At 37.7% G+C, this 13,849-nt stretch overlaps 1 protein-coding gene across 1 annotated transcript in view; it reads right to left on the bottom strand.

Annotated features, from left to right (window-relative positions):
• Nucleotides 1–13,849, bottom strand: part of VWA3B (von Willebrand factor A domain containing 3B) — a 58,681-nt gene that overhangs the window by 30,923 nt on the left and 13,909 nt on the right. The window contains 6 exon segments of the mRNA XM_005420011.3: nt 457–595; nt 2,335–2,489; nt 3,116–3,312; nt 5,029–5,145; nt 11,640–11,764; nt 13,635–13,804. Coding sequence (XP_005420068.3) covers nt 457–595; nt 2,335–2,489; nt 3,116–3,312; nt 5,029–5,145; nt 11,640–11,764; nt 13,635–13,804 — 903 coding nt within the window.

Below are 13,849 nucleotides of genomic sequence, written 5' to 3'. Positions count from 1 at the left end.
GAAGCATGAAAGTGAATCTAGAACACTCATTACAAATCACAACAAGCCAATGGAATTGAATGACATTGCTTAAAAGTGAAAACGAAAATGCCAAAAGGCGTTTCATTGCATAGCTTGTTTTTGGTTTGGCTTTTTTAATTGTTGTTGTTGTTTGTTTTTTAGTTTGCTTGTTTTTCTTTTCTTCAGAAATGAGGTGGCTTGAGGGAAAGAATGACTTAAGCAATTTTAATTTTTAGTATTTTCTCTTGCTTTTTTCAAATAGTTGTATAAATGAGGGGAAAATATAAATTCTTAATTAAAAAATGAGCGCATGAAGAAAAATCTAAATATTTTTATAAAGCTGCTGTTTTCAAAAAAATTTTTCAAAATAAAGAAAAAGTGGAGTAACAACTATCCAGAAAAGATCAGTTTACTCTAAAATGTTCCTCAGCCTTCAGAGTCATCCCTTTATCATACCTGCATTAGCTGAAATATTTTTTCCTTCACTAGTGGCAGCTTGTTTTTCATAGACTGGGATGTATCAATAAGAATACAGATATCATCTTCAAACACATTCCCAAAAAGCCCTCTGCTTCCTTGTTGAAGCCACTTAATCCTGGGAGAGGAAAAAAAAAATCAAAACCTGTTCTGTAACATCTCTGGAGCTCTGTGTATCAGAATCTGAAAGGTAGGATCTTTTTGTCACTGCCGTACTTCTTATTCTCTTTCCCAAAGGACCTGTTAGTAGTGACTGTCAGAAGCCCTTGATGAATCAGTCCCCTGTCCCTACTTCACAAGACAGTTTTAGTTTTTTATTAATTTTTTATTTCAATAGAAAACAATACAACACCTTTCTAAAGTCAGTTATCAGGTAGTTTGGGCTAGGAAATCCAACGTGGAAGCAACATGTAACAACGTGGAAGTAACATGTAACCATGGTCCCTGTATCTGTTTTCCAGACTCATCTCAGAAAATCATTTAAGTCTATATTACTATGGCTCCCTTCTCAGGAAACCACTTGAGAATCTCTTCTCCAAGGAACTTAAGCACTTCAAAGAGCCTTCATATAACACAGATGCTTCAATGGTTTGTGGACCTTGAGCCTTAAATACAGAGTTTGATTTACATTTTAAAAAGGACTAGAATGTGCCAGTCAGTTAAATACATGCATACATACTGTTCTGCACAAGAACATTTCCTCAGTAATGGATGCAGCAAGTCCAAATCTGATTTCCCTTGAGAGTAATAAAATACTTATCTACACTGAAACAGAGACATTTAACACATGGAATGGCATGGCCCTGGGAAAAATATTCATCTCCACAGAAGATTTCAGAAAAATTATAACATGGAAATATAAGGATACTGCTACAGTAGCAACTGATTTATATTTTGTCATTAGTCATTTCACCCAAAGTGTTTGATGAGGTCTACCAAGACTTTTTAACATTCAGATGAAACATTCAAAACAGCAATCTTGACCTGGATTTCAAAAATTCATACTCACCAAAACTGCTTATCTCAAATTTTCCTTTGATAGTATGTAAATGTTATCCTAAATACAGTAAGATGAAGATAAACTAGAAGTAAGATAAAGATAAACTAGAAGGAATAACACAACCATGTTTGACCTTGCTAAATATAATCAGATTGTTATATTTTTGGTAGGGAAGGAGAAATAAAATGAAAAATGCACCAATAAAATAAAGGTTCGCATCCTTCTTTTTTCAGCGAGGCATCTTGTTGTCCTACTATACAAACCAGAGGGCAACATTTTTTTTCTGTTCTACAATAGGTTTTCCTTAGACTACCGATTATTTTGTGGATGTCATACAAAACCTGTGTCCATATGGCTGCGGAAATGTAAATTACACATGTGATCATGTGCATTACTGACTCTGATCTAGACTGTTCAAACTTGTCTTCAACACAAAATTGCCAAAAGGGCAGATAACCACCATCAGCACAGGCACAAGCTAAGCTGTGCTTCTTGGTGTCACAAGGGATCCTAGGTACACAGGATGAACGTTTACTAAGTTTTATTGATGGTTCTTGAAGTTGTCTGCCACCTTATAGTCCCAATACTTTTTGGCACTTTTAGCAGTAATTCAAAAATGTGCAAACTGACTTTCACACCTGTGTTTCAGAAGGAGAACAAAAGTTCAAAATCTTCATCAGTTTTCTTCTATGGCTACTAAGAAACCCAACATACAAGATTCTGATTTAAACAGACTTCTGGCTTAGTACTGCTGCTGTCAGTTTACCAACCACTTCAACTTATTATGACAGTAAATGTCAAACTTTTCAACAGTCATGTAAAGAGATCAAACTGATTTTATGTGGAAGAACACAAACCTTCCTTCCACTTGTCTGAGAGCTGTCCTCATTTTCTCTTTGTACTGCTTATACTTTTCTGTAGTAACATGTACATGAACTACAGATCCATCTTTCCAGAGGGTATGTACAAACTTGTCACAGTATCTTGCATGAATTATCTTCCTCTTTGTCTCCTACAAAAAAGAAAAACACATTTCATGTGAAAAACATACTATTTTGCAGTGCCTTTAATATTTGGGGAATAAACTTCAAAGATACATGCTTGTTGCACATGAACAGGAGTAGAAATAAGCATGAGATATGGTGTTCACAGAATTTGCTCCTAGAAAGATTCAATAGAAAGTGGTTTTATTCTTGCAGCTAGTAAAAACCAGAAGCTTACCAAACAGTCAATAGTAAAGCTTGAGAAAAACAAATAGAAGACTAATTAATCCAAATTTTCTTAACAAACTAGAGGACACTGCAGCATCTGAGACTAACACATCTTCTAAAGATAACATGAAATCTTTGTCCCAGCCCACAGAAATACAAAGAAAACCAAGGCATTGATTAAGCCAGTCCTGATTCTTCCTTTTAGAATATATGTGAACCAGCAAGAAGTCCTTAAAGCAGTCATTCTCAAAAAGCTCTTTGAGACATTGTTATTCTGTCTCAATAATTAATAATCTGATTTTAACAAAAAATACAAAACAACAATGCTATACACTATATTATCAATTTATCCATCAACCAAGTTTTCAAGCTTTAAAAGAAAAAACAAACAACTCATAGGACATGAGGGAAAAGGAACAATACTCACAGCATCAGTTTGTGAACATTCATCCTCTGCTTTAGTGTTTATGTCAACAGGTCCATTTACATGCTGAAAAACACTATCAGCAAGTGCATCATACAGTGTGAGTTTCTGAGCTTTCAAGCCATACGTCTGCAACCACTTCTCAGAAGTCAAATATTCATCAGTTATATGTTTTGATAATGGATGATCACCTTTGTCTGCTAATAAAGAAAATAAACAAACAAAATCTCCTATATAACATGGCTCATTTTGGATAAGCTATTGTCAAAACCAGACTGATACTGGAATCAACATTTTCAAACTTGCTCTACTTGCTCTGACAGCATTGGAGTGAACAGATATTTCTGAGTGATTTTTAATAGTCTGTACTTTGGTTGTAGGGTTTTTTCTTATCAGAAAACTCACTGCAACACATTTCTTTGTAATTGGAAGAAAACCACCAGAAGACAGGGAGCAAAGACAATAAATAGTGAGAGGATCAACATTTAAAACAAATTTTCTTAGTAGCTGAATTACAAAATGCCAGAAAGTAATCCTGAATAAGATGTCTAACTTCAAGGAGATTCATTTGAGAAAATGAGACAACTGAAGATATAATTGAAAATGCAGTCAAGACAATAACATTAATCTGTTTAGAGATGGCTATTTAAAGTAAAAGACAAACTACAATGTCATACTGTTTCACAGATTTTCTAAGGACTATCTTAAGGTAGGGACCTGCACAACTCTGGACACCAGTATACAGATAACACAAATAAAACAATAGGATTCAGGATTCCCCACTGACTCATCACTATCCCAATAAATCACACCTAGACCAAATGACAATGCAGTGGGTCCCACAGCAGGGTGGATTTATTCTGTCACACTTTAATTTGGTGGACCAAGGTGGTATAAATGTCTACTCAGTTTAGATGCAGCTACAATGACCACAGTAGTGAGATCCTGAGCCTGTAAATAAACCTCTGGAGGCATCTACTGCCCTTACACACACAGAGATCAGCCAACATCAGGGCAGGTGCACAATCAGAGCCTGTTCATGTGGAAAACTTTGCTTTATGATTACTTGTGGTTCTTAGAACAACAAGTGTTGCAAATGTGCTCACACAGGTTTGAAAAGAAAACTGTTGTTTTCTTTATTCCACATGCTTTACATAGAGCATCCCCATTTTTGCAGGACTGAGTAGCCTCTCACTGTCCCTTGTTAAAGCCTTCCAGAACAGAACCTCAGAAACCAGCTACGCTTCTGTCTCCAACAGGGTTTAATCCAATCAATATGCACAGAACAACAAATGAGTCATGTTCTTGGCCAGACATAATGGCAGAAACCATGGACTGAATGAACAAATGTAGGTATTCCTCTATGTTTCTTAAGACAGGAGTTGTCAGAGTCCTTATTCTGAATTGTTTTCAGATCTCTGCCCTTGACAAAAATGCAAACCCCCTGCTTCTTCCCTTTATGTGGAATGAACTAGCTACCAGGCTGGAGGCTATCCCAAGAAGACTGTGATAGGAGAAGGATAAGGTATTTCCTCAGCATTGTGTAGAAAAAATGGAAGATTTACTGGTTCAGGCAGACAGGAAGAGATCACAAAAAACCCCCCAAATAATTTCCATAACCTAAAATCCAGGTAACTTCTAAACCTAGTCACTGGTAAACTAAAAATGGTGTGTTTTAGCCTGAGCTGTTAAAGTTTAACAAGTTTAAGCCATAGTAAACAGAGACTTGGAAAGTTTTAAGCAATCCTAAGTTCAGATAACTATTATAGTGCTATATAGACATATAGGTGCTATACCCTGTAAACAGACATTTTGGAGAAAATCATCCCCAAACCAATGTGCAATCAAAACTGTTCACAAAAAGATGCTGATCATTAATACAATGGTAGCTGTCTTGAAAGAAACATAAATAATACCATCTTGAGAAGCAGACTGGTCAGATTCTGGTAACATTTCCTGAACTTGTCTCACTGTACTCCTGGCTTCCTCCAGCTCCTTCCAGATCAAAAACACATCTTCACAGACACCAGCTACTGCAAGAGAAATAACAAACAGAACTTCACATTTTTATATAATTTCAGTTATTTGTAACTCCTCAATCACAACAAAGTCATTGGTATACCCAGATCTTGCCATATAACCTTGTTTTCTTGAGATCCCGTTGCAATGAAAAATGCTGTTCCCTGACAGACTTCAAAAAAAAAGACTCAAACCTGGCTCCAGGATATGAGAGGTGTTTAGTATATTGGAGCTAACCTCCAAATCTGGCCACAGATTGTTCCCACAGTGGAAGCAAATACTTTTTAACACTCTTGGAAAATAATAAGGAAAATCCACAATGAAATTCACTTGCTGCCCCCTGGACTTCATTGGAAAACTTGGCTCCAAAGAGTAAACCCACTTTTGACATTTTAAAGAGAAGACAATTTTGACTCTTCCCATATCCTAAAGTACATTATTAATTTTATTTAAATCTTCTTTCCCTGATGACTATCTAATGAAATTTTGCTAAAGATAAATTTATTTTCCTCCCAACAATCTTCAACAGTCATAAACAAATGTTACCAAAAAAAATTTACTACCAAGCTGTATTTTCAAAAAGAATTAGAAAGATACAAAGCTGGAATTGAGACAAGGTTTTCTCAATTTCAACAGATATGTCTTTCTTGATGAAAATAATAAAATATTTATTTATTTCATAAAATAAACTACTAAAATTGAGACACCTTGTATACCTAAGCAGTAGGACTGCTATTAAAAATGTGTAAATTAAGCTACTCTCAGAGTTTAAACTGCAATACTGGACAATGCAGAGAAACCGTGTGCACTGTTACAGTAAAAACCTAAAAGAAACTGAATCATCAGCAATACTAACCACAAATGCAGGTTACGAACTATTGCAGATCACAACCTATTAATAAATTGCATGTAGAAATGCTGAACAAGGCAAACTATATCTTACCATCCAGTGGTTCAGCTAATATTCAGTGATGGTTCACTGTATGAAAGGTAAGATCGAAAATTTATCTACAAAAGTAGGCTGACAGTTCTTTGATAAACTTTCTGAAAGAAATAATACCAATACTAAAAATACTAAAATTATACAAATAATAACTCGATTTTAATTGTGAAATGCTTTCAGTTTCCAACAAGTATTTTGAATTGTGCTATTGTACACTGCCATCTCCTGGGACCTTCCTGCATTTCAAAACATCTGTTGCAGCCATTAGGAAAAAGATCAACATCTCCCAAATCACAAAAAGCTTCAGTAAGGCAGATAATTCCACAACATAAAACACAAAAGGGAGAAAAAAAAACCCCACAGTCTGTAATCATTACCTGCTAAACTTAAGAAAAATACTCCCTTCAAATATTTCAGAAAGAATTTAACTTTTATTTTATAAGCAATCTCTCCCCAGAAATGCAAACACATGCATTCACACCATACATGAACGTAGTGCTAAGTTTAAGGCTGTTAAGAATGCAGTTCCAGTGGTGCTGTCTCCAAATAAATCTTGATATCCTCCACAAGCTGTCAATTACTGTCATCCAGATTTAATTTTATGAACATGTTAACATTTTAAAATATTTTTAATAATTTGAAAATATTTAAAGAAATATTTAAAGAAACTTAACTACCTCTAAATCAATAACAATTATATCATTGTATTGCTTCCTTTCCCCTTAAGTTGATGCTATGGACTTATCAGTTTTACAGGATTATTGTTACTGTCCCCATTAAGATAGGTGAATTGAATTGGTATTACATGAGAAGATATTTTTTCCTCATTTATGCTTGTAGCACAGCATGCCTTTCAAAGCAAGTGTGCTTGATGTCATTTGCTACACAGGACAAATGCAGGCACCAAGAACTATACATTGTAAAATTCCAGCTGCTCAAAACCTTTTTTCCAACAACATTTTTCTAGGATTCAACTGGGACAGAAGTTTGCAAGCAGTGATATCCATAGCAGCTTTCTCTCTCTACACAGGAAGCTCAACTGCGCCTCTGCCTCAGTCTCTTTTCCCCTACAGCTAAGGAGTGGCCTGTGTCTTTCAAAATGGAACCCCCAAAATCAAAACCTACATGCAAAGCAGCACATCTTCTGGATGTGGCTCTCAGCTGTGGCCCATCCCTCAAAGCACTTCTCTGGTAAATGACCAAAAAAGCATGCACCTCACTTTGTTTAAATTCCCTCTGCTCACACCTCAGATGTGCCATTTTTGGGGGACCACCAACCAAAGAAAGTCACCCCTCTGGAGGGTGCAGTTCATAACCACTCCAAGCCATTGTCTCTTGTACACATTCAGGCACTCATGTCCCAGGAATAATCTTGTCTTAAAAAATTACTTTATCCAGGGAGAGAAAGGGCCCTCCTGGCTCCCCCTGCCATGAAGCACCTTCCCAGCTGCTCTGGGTGGCAGTGTAAGAGCCAGACCTCTGGGGACCCCTCAGTTCTGATTCAAAACCCGCCCCACTGCAATGGCAGGAGGGTGGCCACCTGTCACACACAAGAGGACTGGCCTGAACAACCTGCTGCACATGTCCAGCCTGGGCCAAGCACAGTCAGCTTCCCTTGGCTCTCCCCAAAGCCATCCTGACCCTGCAGAGCACCTCACCCTTGGTAATGCTCCAGGAGTGCCCTGCCCGCAGGTAAAGGCGTTTCTGCTCTGCATAAGGGAGGGTCTAGGAAAGAGGAAGAGGATGAGGAAGGTTGTGGGGAGAGCCTGTGGCAAGGGGCAGAAGCATTTTGCTGACACCCATGAACTGAGAAGCAAGATGTTAGACCTAAGCAAAAACACAGCCACACTTGCACGTGTACATGGAAACTCATAACTGCCCTCATTTCCATTTCCCAGTTATTTAACTGGCAGACAATCTCAAAAGAAGCAGCTTTTCCACATGTACCTCCCCACAAACAAACTCACCCGGTTTTACAAGTCACTGTAACCAATCTGATTTCCATACTGCTAATGAAATAATCCTGCTTTGAAAAAAAAAAACCAAAAAACAAAAAACCTACAAAATATCCAAAATACCTACAAGATCTTTGAAACAGGAAGCAAATACCAATACAAAAGCAAATCATGGAAAACAGAAGCATTTCTTACTTGTCTGAATATCTGACTTAAACCGTGGAAGCAAGTAAATCCAAATATAATGAAATAGGATCTATCTGAAAATGAATTTGCTGGCAAGGGAAGATGGGGAAATTGATTTTCTTCACTGCCAGTCCCTTTCTCAGCCTCCACGTGGCAGCAGCACACAGCAATATACCCTTAAGCATCGATTTTAAAAATCTCCACTTAGAGGGGGATGAATGAAAGCACAAAGAAGCGTAAGAGGGTAGTCCACAGCTTTTACCTGCATACCTGCCAGGTTAAACAGCACTGCAACTGATTGCAGCCCAATCCTGCCCTTTTTCCACTGGGCAAATGGACAAAGCAAATGAACTTTGTATCCCATGTGGTATCACAGAACAGCTATCTGCATCATTCTCTACACATTAGCAAAGAGATTTGCTAGGCCAAGGTTAGGCTGCTAAAACTAGACAAAGCACATGCAAGAAAAAAGCAGAGGCAATAATCTTCGCTACAGCTTCTAGGAAAAGTAGCTACTCTTCAGTCATTACTCTGGCTCTCCAAAGGAAGGGTTCAATCTTTCTCACGTCAGTGTACATAAACAGCACAGAGTTCATTGACTTCAATGTCATACAGGAGAATGACGCTCTTACACTTTCCTTTTTTACACACAATAACCTGAAATATTCCCTATCATATTTCCCCAAATGTGAAAAATCAAGCACACCTAAGAACAGAGCCTTATATTGTTCACAAGGAGGTCAGACAATTTGGATTTATCACATCAGTAAAATCCAGATTTCAGTCAATTTGCATTTTCTCCACATTTGCCAGCTCATCTATTCCACCACACAGAAACCACTACACAGAAATTTACTGTTTCTGTGTCAGCCACCAAGGACCCTCTATTCATTTTAGGATCTAGTTCAAAGCACTGTTGCTTTTCAAGCACTATGTAGCACTTATCACCCTGTTACTCCAAGCAGATGACACAAATGTGTCCTTTTTCAGAAAGACATCTTTTCTTCACAGCTTCCACCATTCCTTGCCCTCTATGTCTTCGACTTCCAACTTAAATGCTACTTCCTTTCCACTTATAATTTTAACTACATAACAAGATTGCTTAATTCTACAGCTTTTTACAGATGAATAAACTGCACAAAGAATGTAGGCAGAAGTGATAACAGGAAAATTAGTGCTGGATGAGGAGATATAATCACATTGGTGAAATAAGGCTTTATGTAAAAGCATTTCTCTGCCAGAAGTAAATCTGAGGCTGCCAGCAAAAGGACCTTAATTCTTTAATGAGTTACACCTGTTTTGATCCTGAGTACCCACTCAAAATGAGTGTCAAAAAATTGTTAGTTTATCACACTAGCTTTCTAAATGTCTACTCAAGATGCAAAAGAGGGGAGAATTGAGCTCTTATCTAAAATTTTAAATAGTTCTGACTTGTTTTGTTAAGCAGACGAAAAGGAATCACCATAAAAATATCCAGTATTTGCAAAATGCTGATATTCAGTGGATACCCAGAAACTATCAGATGTTGCTAAAACAGCTTTTCCAGTCCATATAACATGGTTATGAGTTTCACCCTCCAGCTGTCGCATTTGTGGTGCAAAAAGGAGCATAATCAAAATATTCCTGTGCCTCCCTTAAGTTTTTAGAAACATCACATTTGGAGGATTAAATCTCTGGTTCATTCTCTATTTATTTCCTTACGTAGTTTATGCCACATATCCAAGAACCAGTTTCAGAGCCCATTAGTGAGTAATCGACACTTTTATTTTTATTGCCTTATTACTACGCCCTTGAAGGAGTCTCTGAAACAAGAGAAATCAGACACAGACCAGAATAATGTCTTCAATGTGTTTTCTTTTCTGAAAGGACTTAAGATTCTGCATATGACTGAAACACTCCAATTGGCTGCCAGTGATGTCACGGCTGTGCTTGTAATACTCAGTAAATGCAGAAAGCTAATTGTGTTCCTTTTTAATGTGTAAATTCTACTCCATAATAGCAATAAGACACAACTGACAATGCACTTCTAGGGGATTACTGCCCTTTTGAGTGATTAAAGCTATTCAGCCTTCAGCTTTAGAAACAGTGGTGAGGAAGTAATTTCAGTCATATAGGAGCTCTAGGCTCATCTATTGAAACAGGCTGACTGCCCCAGGGGAAGAGGGAGGCAGCTCCTCCCATGCACACCCCCAAATGTGGTACAGCAAGAAAGCACTCACAGCAGACTGAAGGCAATCATTATACTGCTCTGCATTAGTATGAAACAACAGCATTTAGAAGCAGACTCTGCTGTTGGTTTCTAAACTCTGCATGGGTGAGCCATGAGTGTCCTTTCATGACTCAAAAAAGCAGGTGATAACTCACTCCTTTATTTCTGCCCCCCACAATGGTTCTTTCTCTTGTGCTGTAATAATCATGGTCCTAGTGAAGGATAGATTAGTATGCAAGAAACTTCATTACGACCCAAATATGGGCCACTCAGTCCAAGACTGACAAACAGCCTTACATGAGACACCAAATCCACCTTATGCCATACATTCCCTAACAGTGAGGATAACATTGTTCCACCTTTGGGGGAACACTAATGCCCCTAGCACAAAGGCAGAGAAGGGGGTAGGTGTGTCGAGCCACTAGACTAAAGACATCTTAAGATTTCTGATGCCTAAAAGAAATATTTTTTTTAACTCTTCTGCTGAGAAAGACATCAGATTTGACACACAAAGACTCACTTCACATCACAAGCCCCTCTCCTCCCACCCTGGCTGAAACCACAGTCCAGTCCCCCACTGAACACTTACCCAGAGGAAGTAGCACTGTGACTAATATGAAACACATTGAGCTTTCTGCCCAGCTCCACCCACCAGTGAAACTGTTTAGTTTGGTTGTTTCCTCCTGGTATTTTTTCTATCAATCCACCCACCACCACTTTGCATTGCCTTCTTTATGGTCATTTTACTGTGCTTTTTGCCTTTGTGACAAATTCTTGGGACAAGCAAGTAAGCCTTATGTTGATTTAATCCCCTTATATTACCAATGAACTTGGCCTATACTGATGTTGGCTGTTGTATCATATGGTCTGCCACACCATTCCTCTTCCTTTTAACCATTTCTCCATACATTTCCACAAGGTCACTGGCATAAGCACACAAGTACCATTCTTCATATTCCTGAATAAATTATATTCTCCCTTTTTTCACTTTTCTTTCATTCTCACATGCACATCCTCTACTCTCTTCATTTTTCTCTTTTCCTTGCCCTCTCCTTCCCACACAGAGAAATTTCCATTTCCAGAGCAGTCCTGTCCTCACCCCACCCACACCTACAGGTTTCTTCTGATTTTATATTCATCAAGTTCCTCAACAACATTTCTATTCTGACATGTTCCTGATAATATCAGTGGAATCTTGGGGTTTATATTGTCTACCTAGTGGCCTTCTCCCTTTCACTTTTCCAGAGTTCAAGGCAATTAATCCTTTTCCATCCTCTTCATATTTTAGTTCAGGTCCAGTAGCATCTCTACAGTTATTCTTCTCAGCAAAAGCATGGAATCTGTAATAAAAAATGAGTTTCAACCAGTACACAAAATACATAAATATTTCTCTAATTTTAAAGAGGTGTTTTTCATACACACAACTACAGAATTATATCTAAAGCTTCCACTACAATAAGATTATATTAATTAAGATTAATATTTTCAAGCTTTTTATATACATTTATGTACTTTCTGAAGTCTTCTCATGTAGAATATTCTTTCTTTTTGATACTACTAACTGCAAAGCACCTTACTCTTCAATTTCCTGGAAATTTATTTTTAATTAATGCTTTTAAGAGGCTGAGCAGGCATGTAATTTGAGATGTCTGAGATGACACTAACACCTTTTTATCAGATTATCCTCCCAGTTGAAAGCCTAGCAGGAACATTTATTTCATTATGGACATACAAATCAGGATGACAAGCAGACTTTATTTATCCTCATTGTCAAAACAGAGAAGCTCTCAGAGCAGGAGAAAGATGCATTTCTAAAACAGAAGTACACTAGAAACAGGTTCAAGGCATGAAAAGCCCATGAACTTGGCTGTTCCTGTGGGAAAGCTGACTTAAACTTATACACAGTTGTTGGGCAATCATCCACCAGCAAGTTATTATCAGGCACTGTAAGTCTCTGCACAAAAGCTAGACTCATGCAAAAAGATGACAGTGAGAATAGTATCAAACAAAAAAAATCCTCTTAGCTCCCTGCCACAACCCTTTTTGCCTCTGTCTATATCATACAATAAACACTCACTTTCCTTTAATAAAGAAGGTATAAACACTGCCAAAAGAAAATGAGGGATAGTGACTGGCAATGTATCTGGTACCATAGAGGTACCATGCTTCTAAAATGACCACAATCATTTTAAACACACATCAGACCAGAGCAAACATAACACTTTCCCAGTCTTGTTTTTGGCAGACTCTCCCATCTCCTAAAAGCTATTTCTAAACACAGATGGCTACAAAAGAGCTAAGCAGCTGTCATCTTACCAATTGCTCTGCTGTCATTTGGGAGATTTCTACTGTTGGAGGGCTTCCCACTCTTGCACAAACAACAGTGAAACAGAAAAAGCTAGCAGCAATTTCACAAGTCTGAAAGTGTATGGTGACTTCTGTTAAGCAGAGAAACACCTACTGACTCCTGTTGAGCATGAGTTTGGTCTTGTGGGTCTTGTATTTGTTCATTTGTTTTCCTTATTTTGATAACAGAATCAAGATTTAAGTAATCTTATTCATTTCTACTAAAGGCTGATTCTCACCATATGGCTGATTCCCAGGAAAAGCAGACAAAAGGCATGTGGAATATATTAATTTTCACCAACCATACCAAAAGGATGCTAGAGAGCATGTTACAGAATTGCTTTTCCACACAACCAGGCTTGAAGAATAACACCCCATCATTTTTCTGTTATTCCATGAGCTGTTCATTTAGGACAGGCATCTCCTTTTCAGTACTTGTCTCTACGGCACTTAACCCAACAAAACTCTAGCTCTTTTTCTGGTGCTTGTGGATAGTAATGTAATGCTTTGTACTAATGTACAAAGCAACACAACAAAAGTTTATTTCAGTTTATGCTGTGACCATTTCCCCTGAACAGATTTTTTCAGACTTCAAGAGAGAGGCAGATGACAGATGATTTTGGGCATAAAAAGTGAATAGCCTTTCTGCAAGCCAGTGAGAACATATGCAGAAAAAAATCTGGACTGTTTAAGAAGGGCCTGCATTGTCATATATCTTAAGACTATTTCCATATACCCAGATCACTTACTGAACGGCTTTGTCTCATTTTCCTCATGAGTTACACTCAGGTATGTCCCAATATCACTTCTAACAGCAAAGAACTTCATGAATACTGTCATCTTTACTGTCCTTCTTTGTCATACCTGCCAGAGGCCAAGTGGCTCAACTCCTTCAGAAAAATAATAGTTTCATCTTCCCTAGCATTGAAAGACACCATGTTGACTGGACAGGAGACATCTGAAACTTTCTCAAGGAGTAGCTGCTTTGTGTTCACTGGAACATCCCCCACAACAAAGTAATAAACAGCTTCAACCTGTCATTAAACAGAAAAAAAAGGTAATTGGAAGACACAGTTTTA

Source organism: Geospiza fortis, unplaced genomic scaffold, assembly GCF_000277835.1.
Source record: "Geospiza fortis unplaced genomic scaffold, GeoFor_1.0 scaffold192, whole genome shotgun sequence".
Lineage (NCBI taxonomy): Eukaryota > Metazoa > Chordata > Aves > Passeriformes > Thraupidae > Geospiza > Geospiza fortis.
Note: the sequence above shows the minus strand (reverse complement) of the source record. Positions and strands in the feature narration are given on the sequence as shown.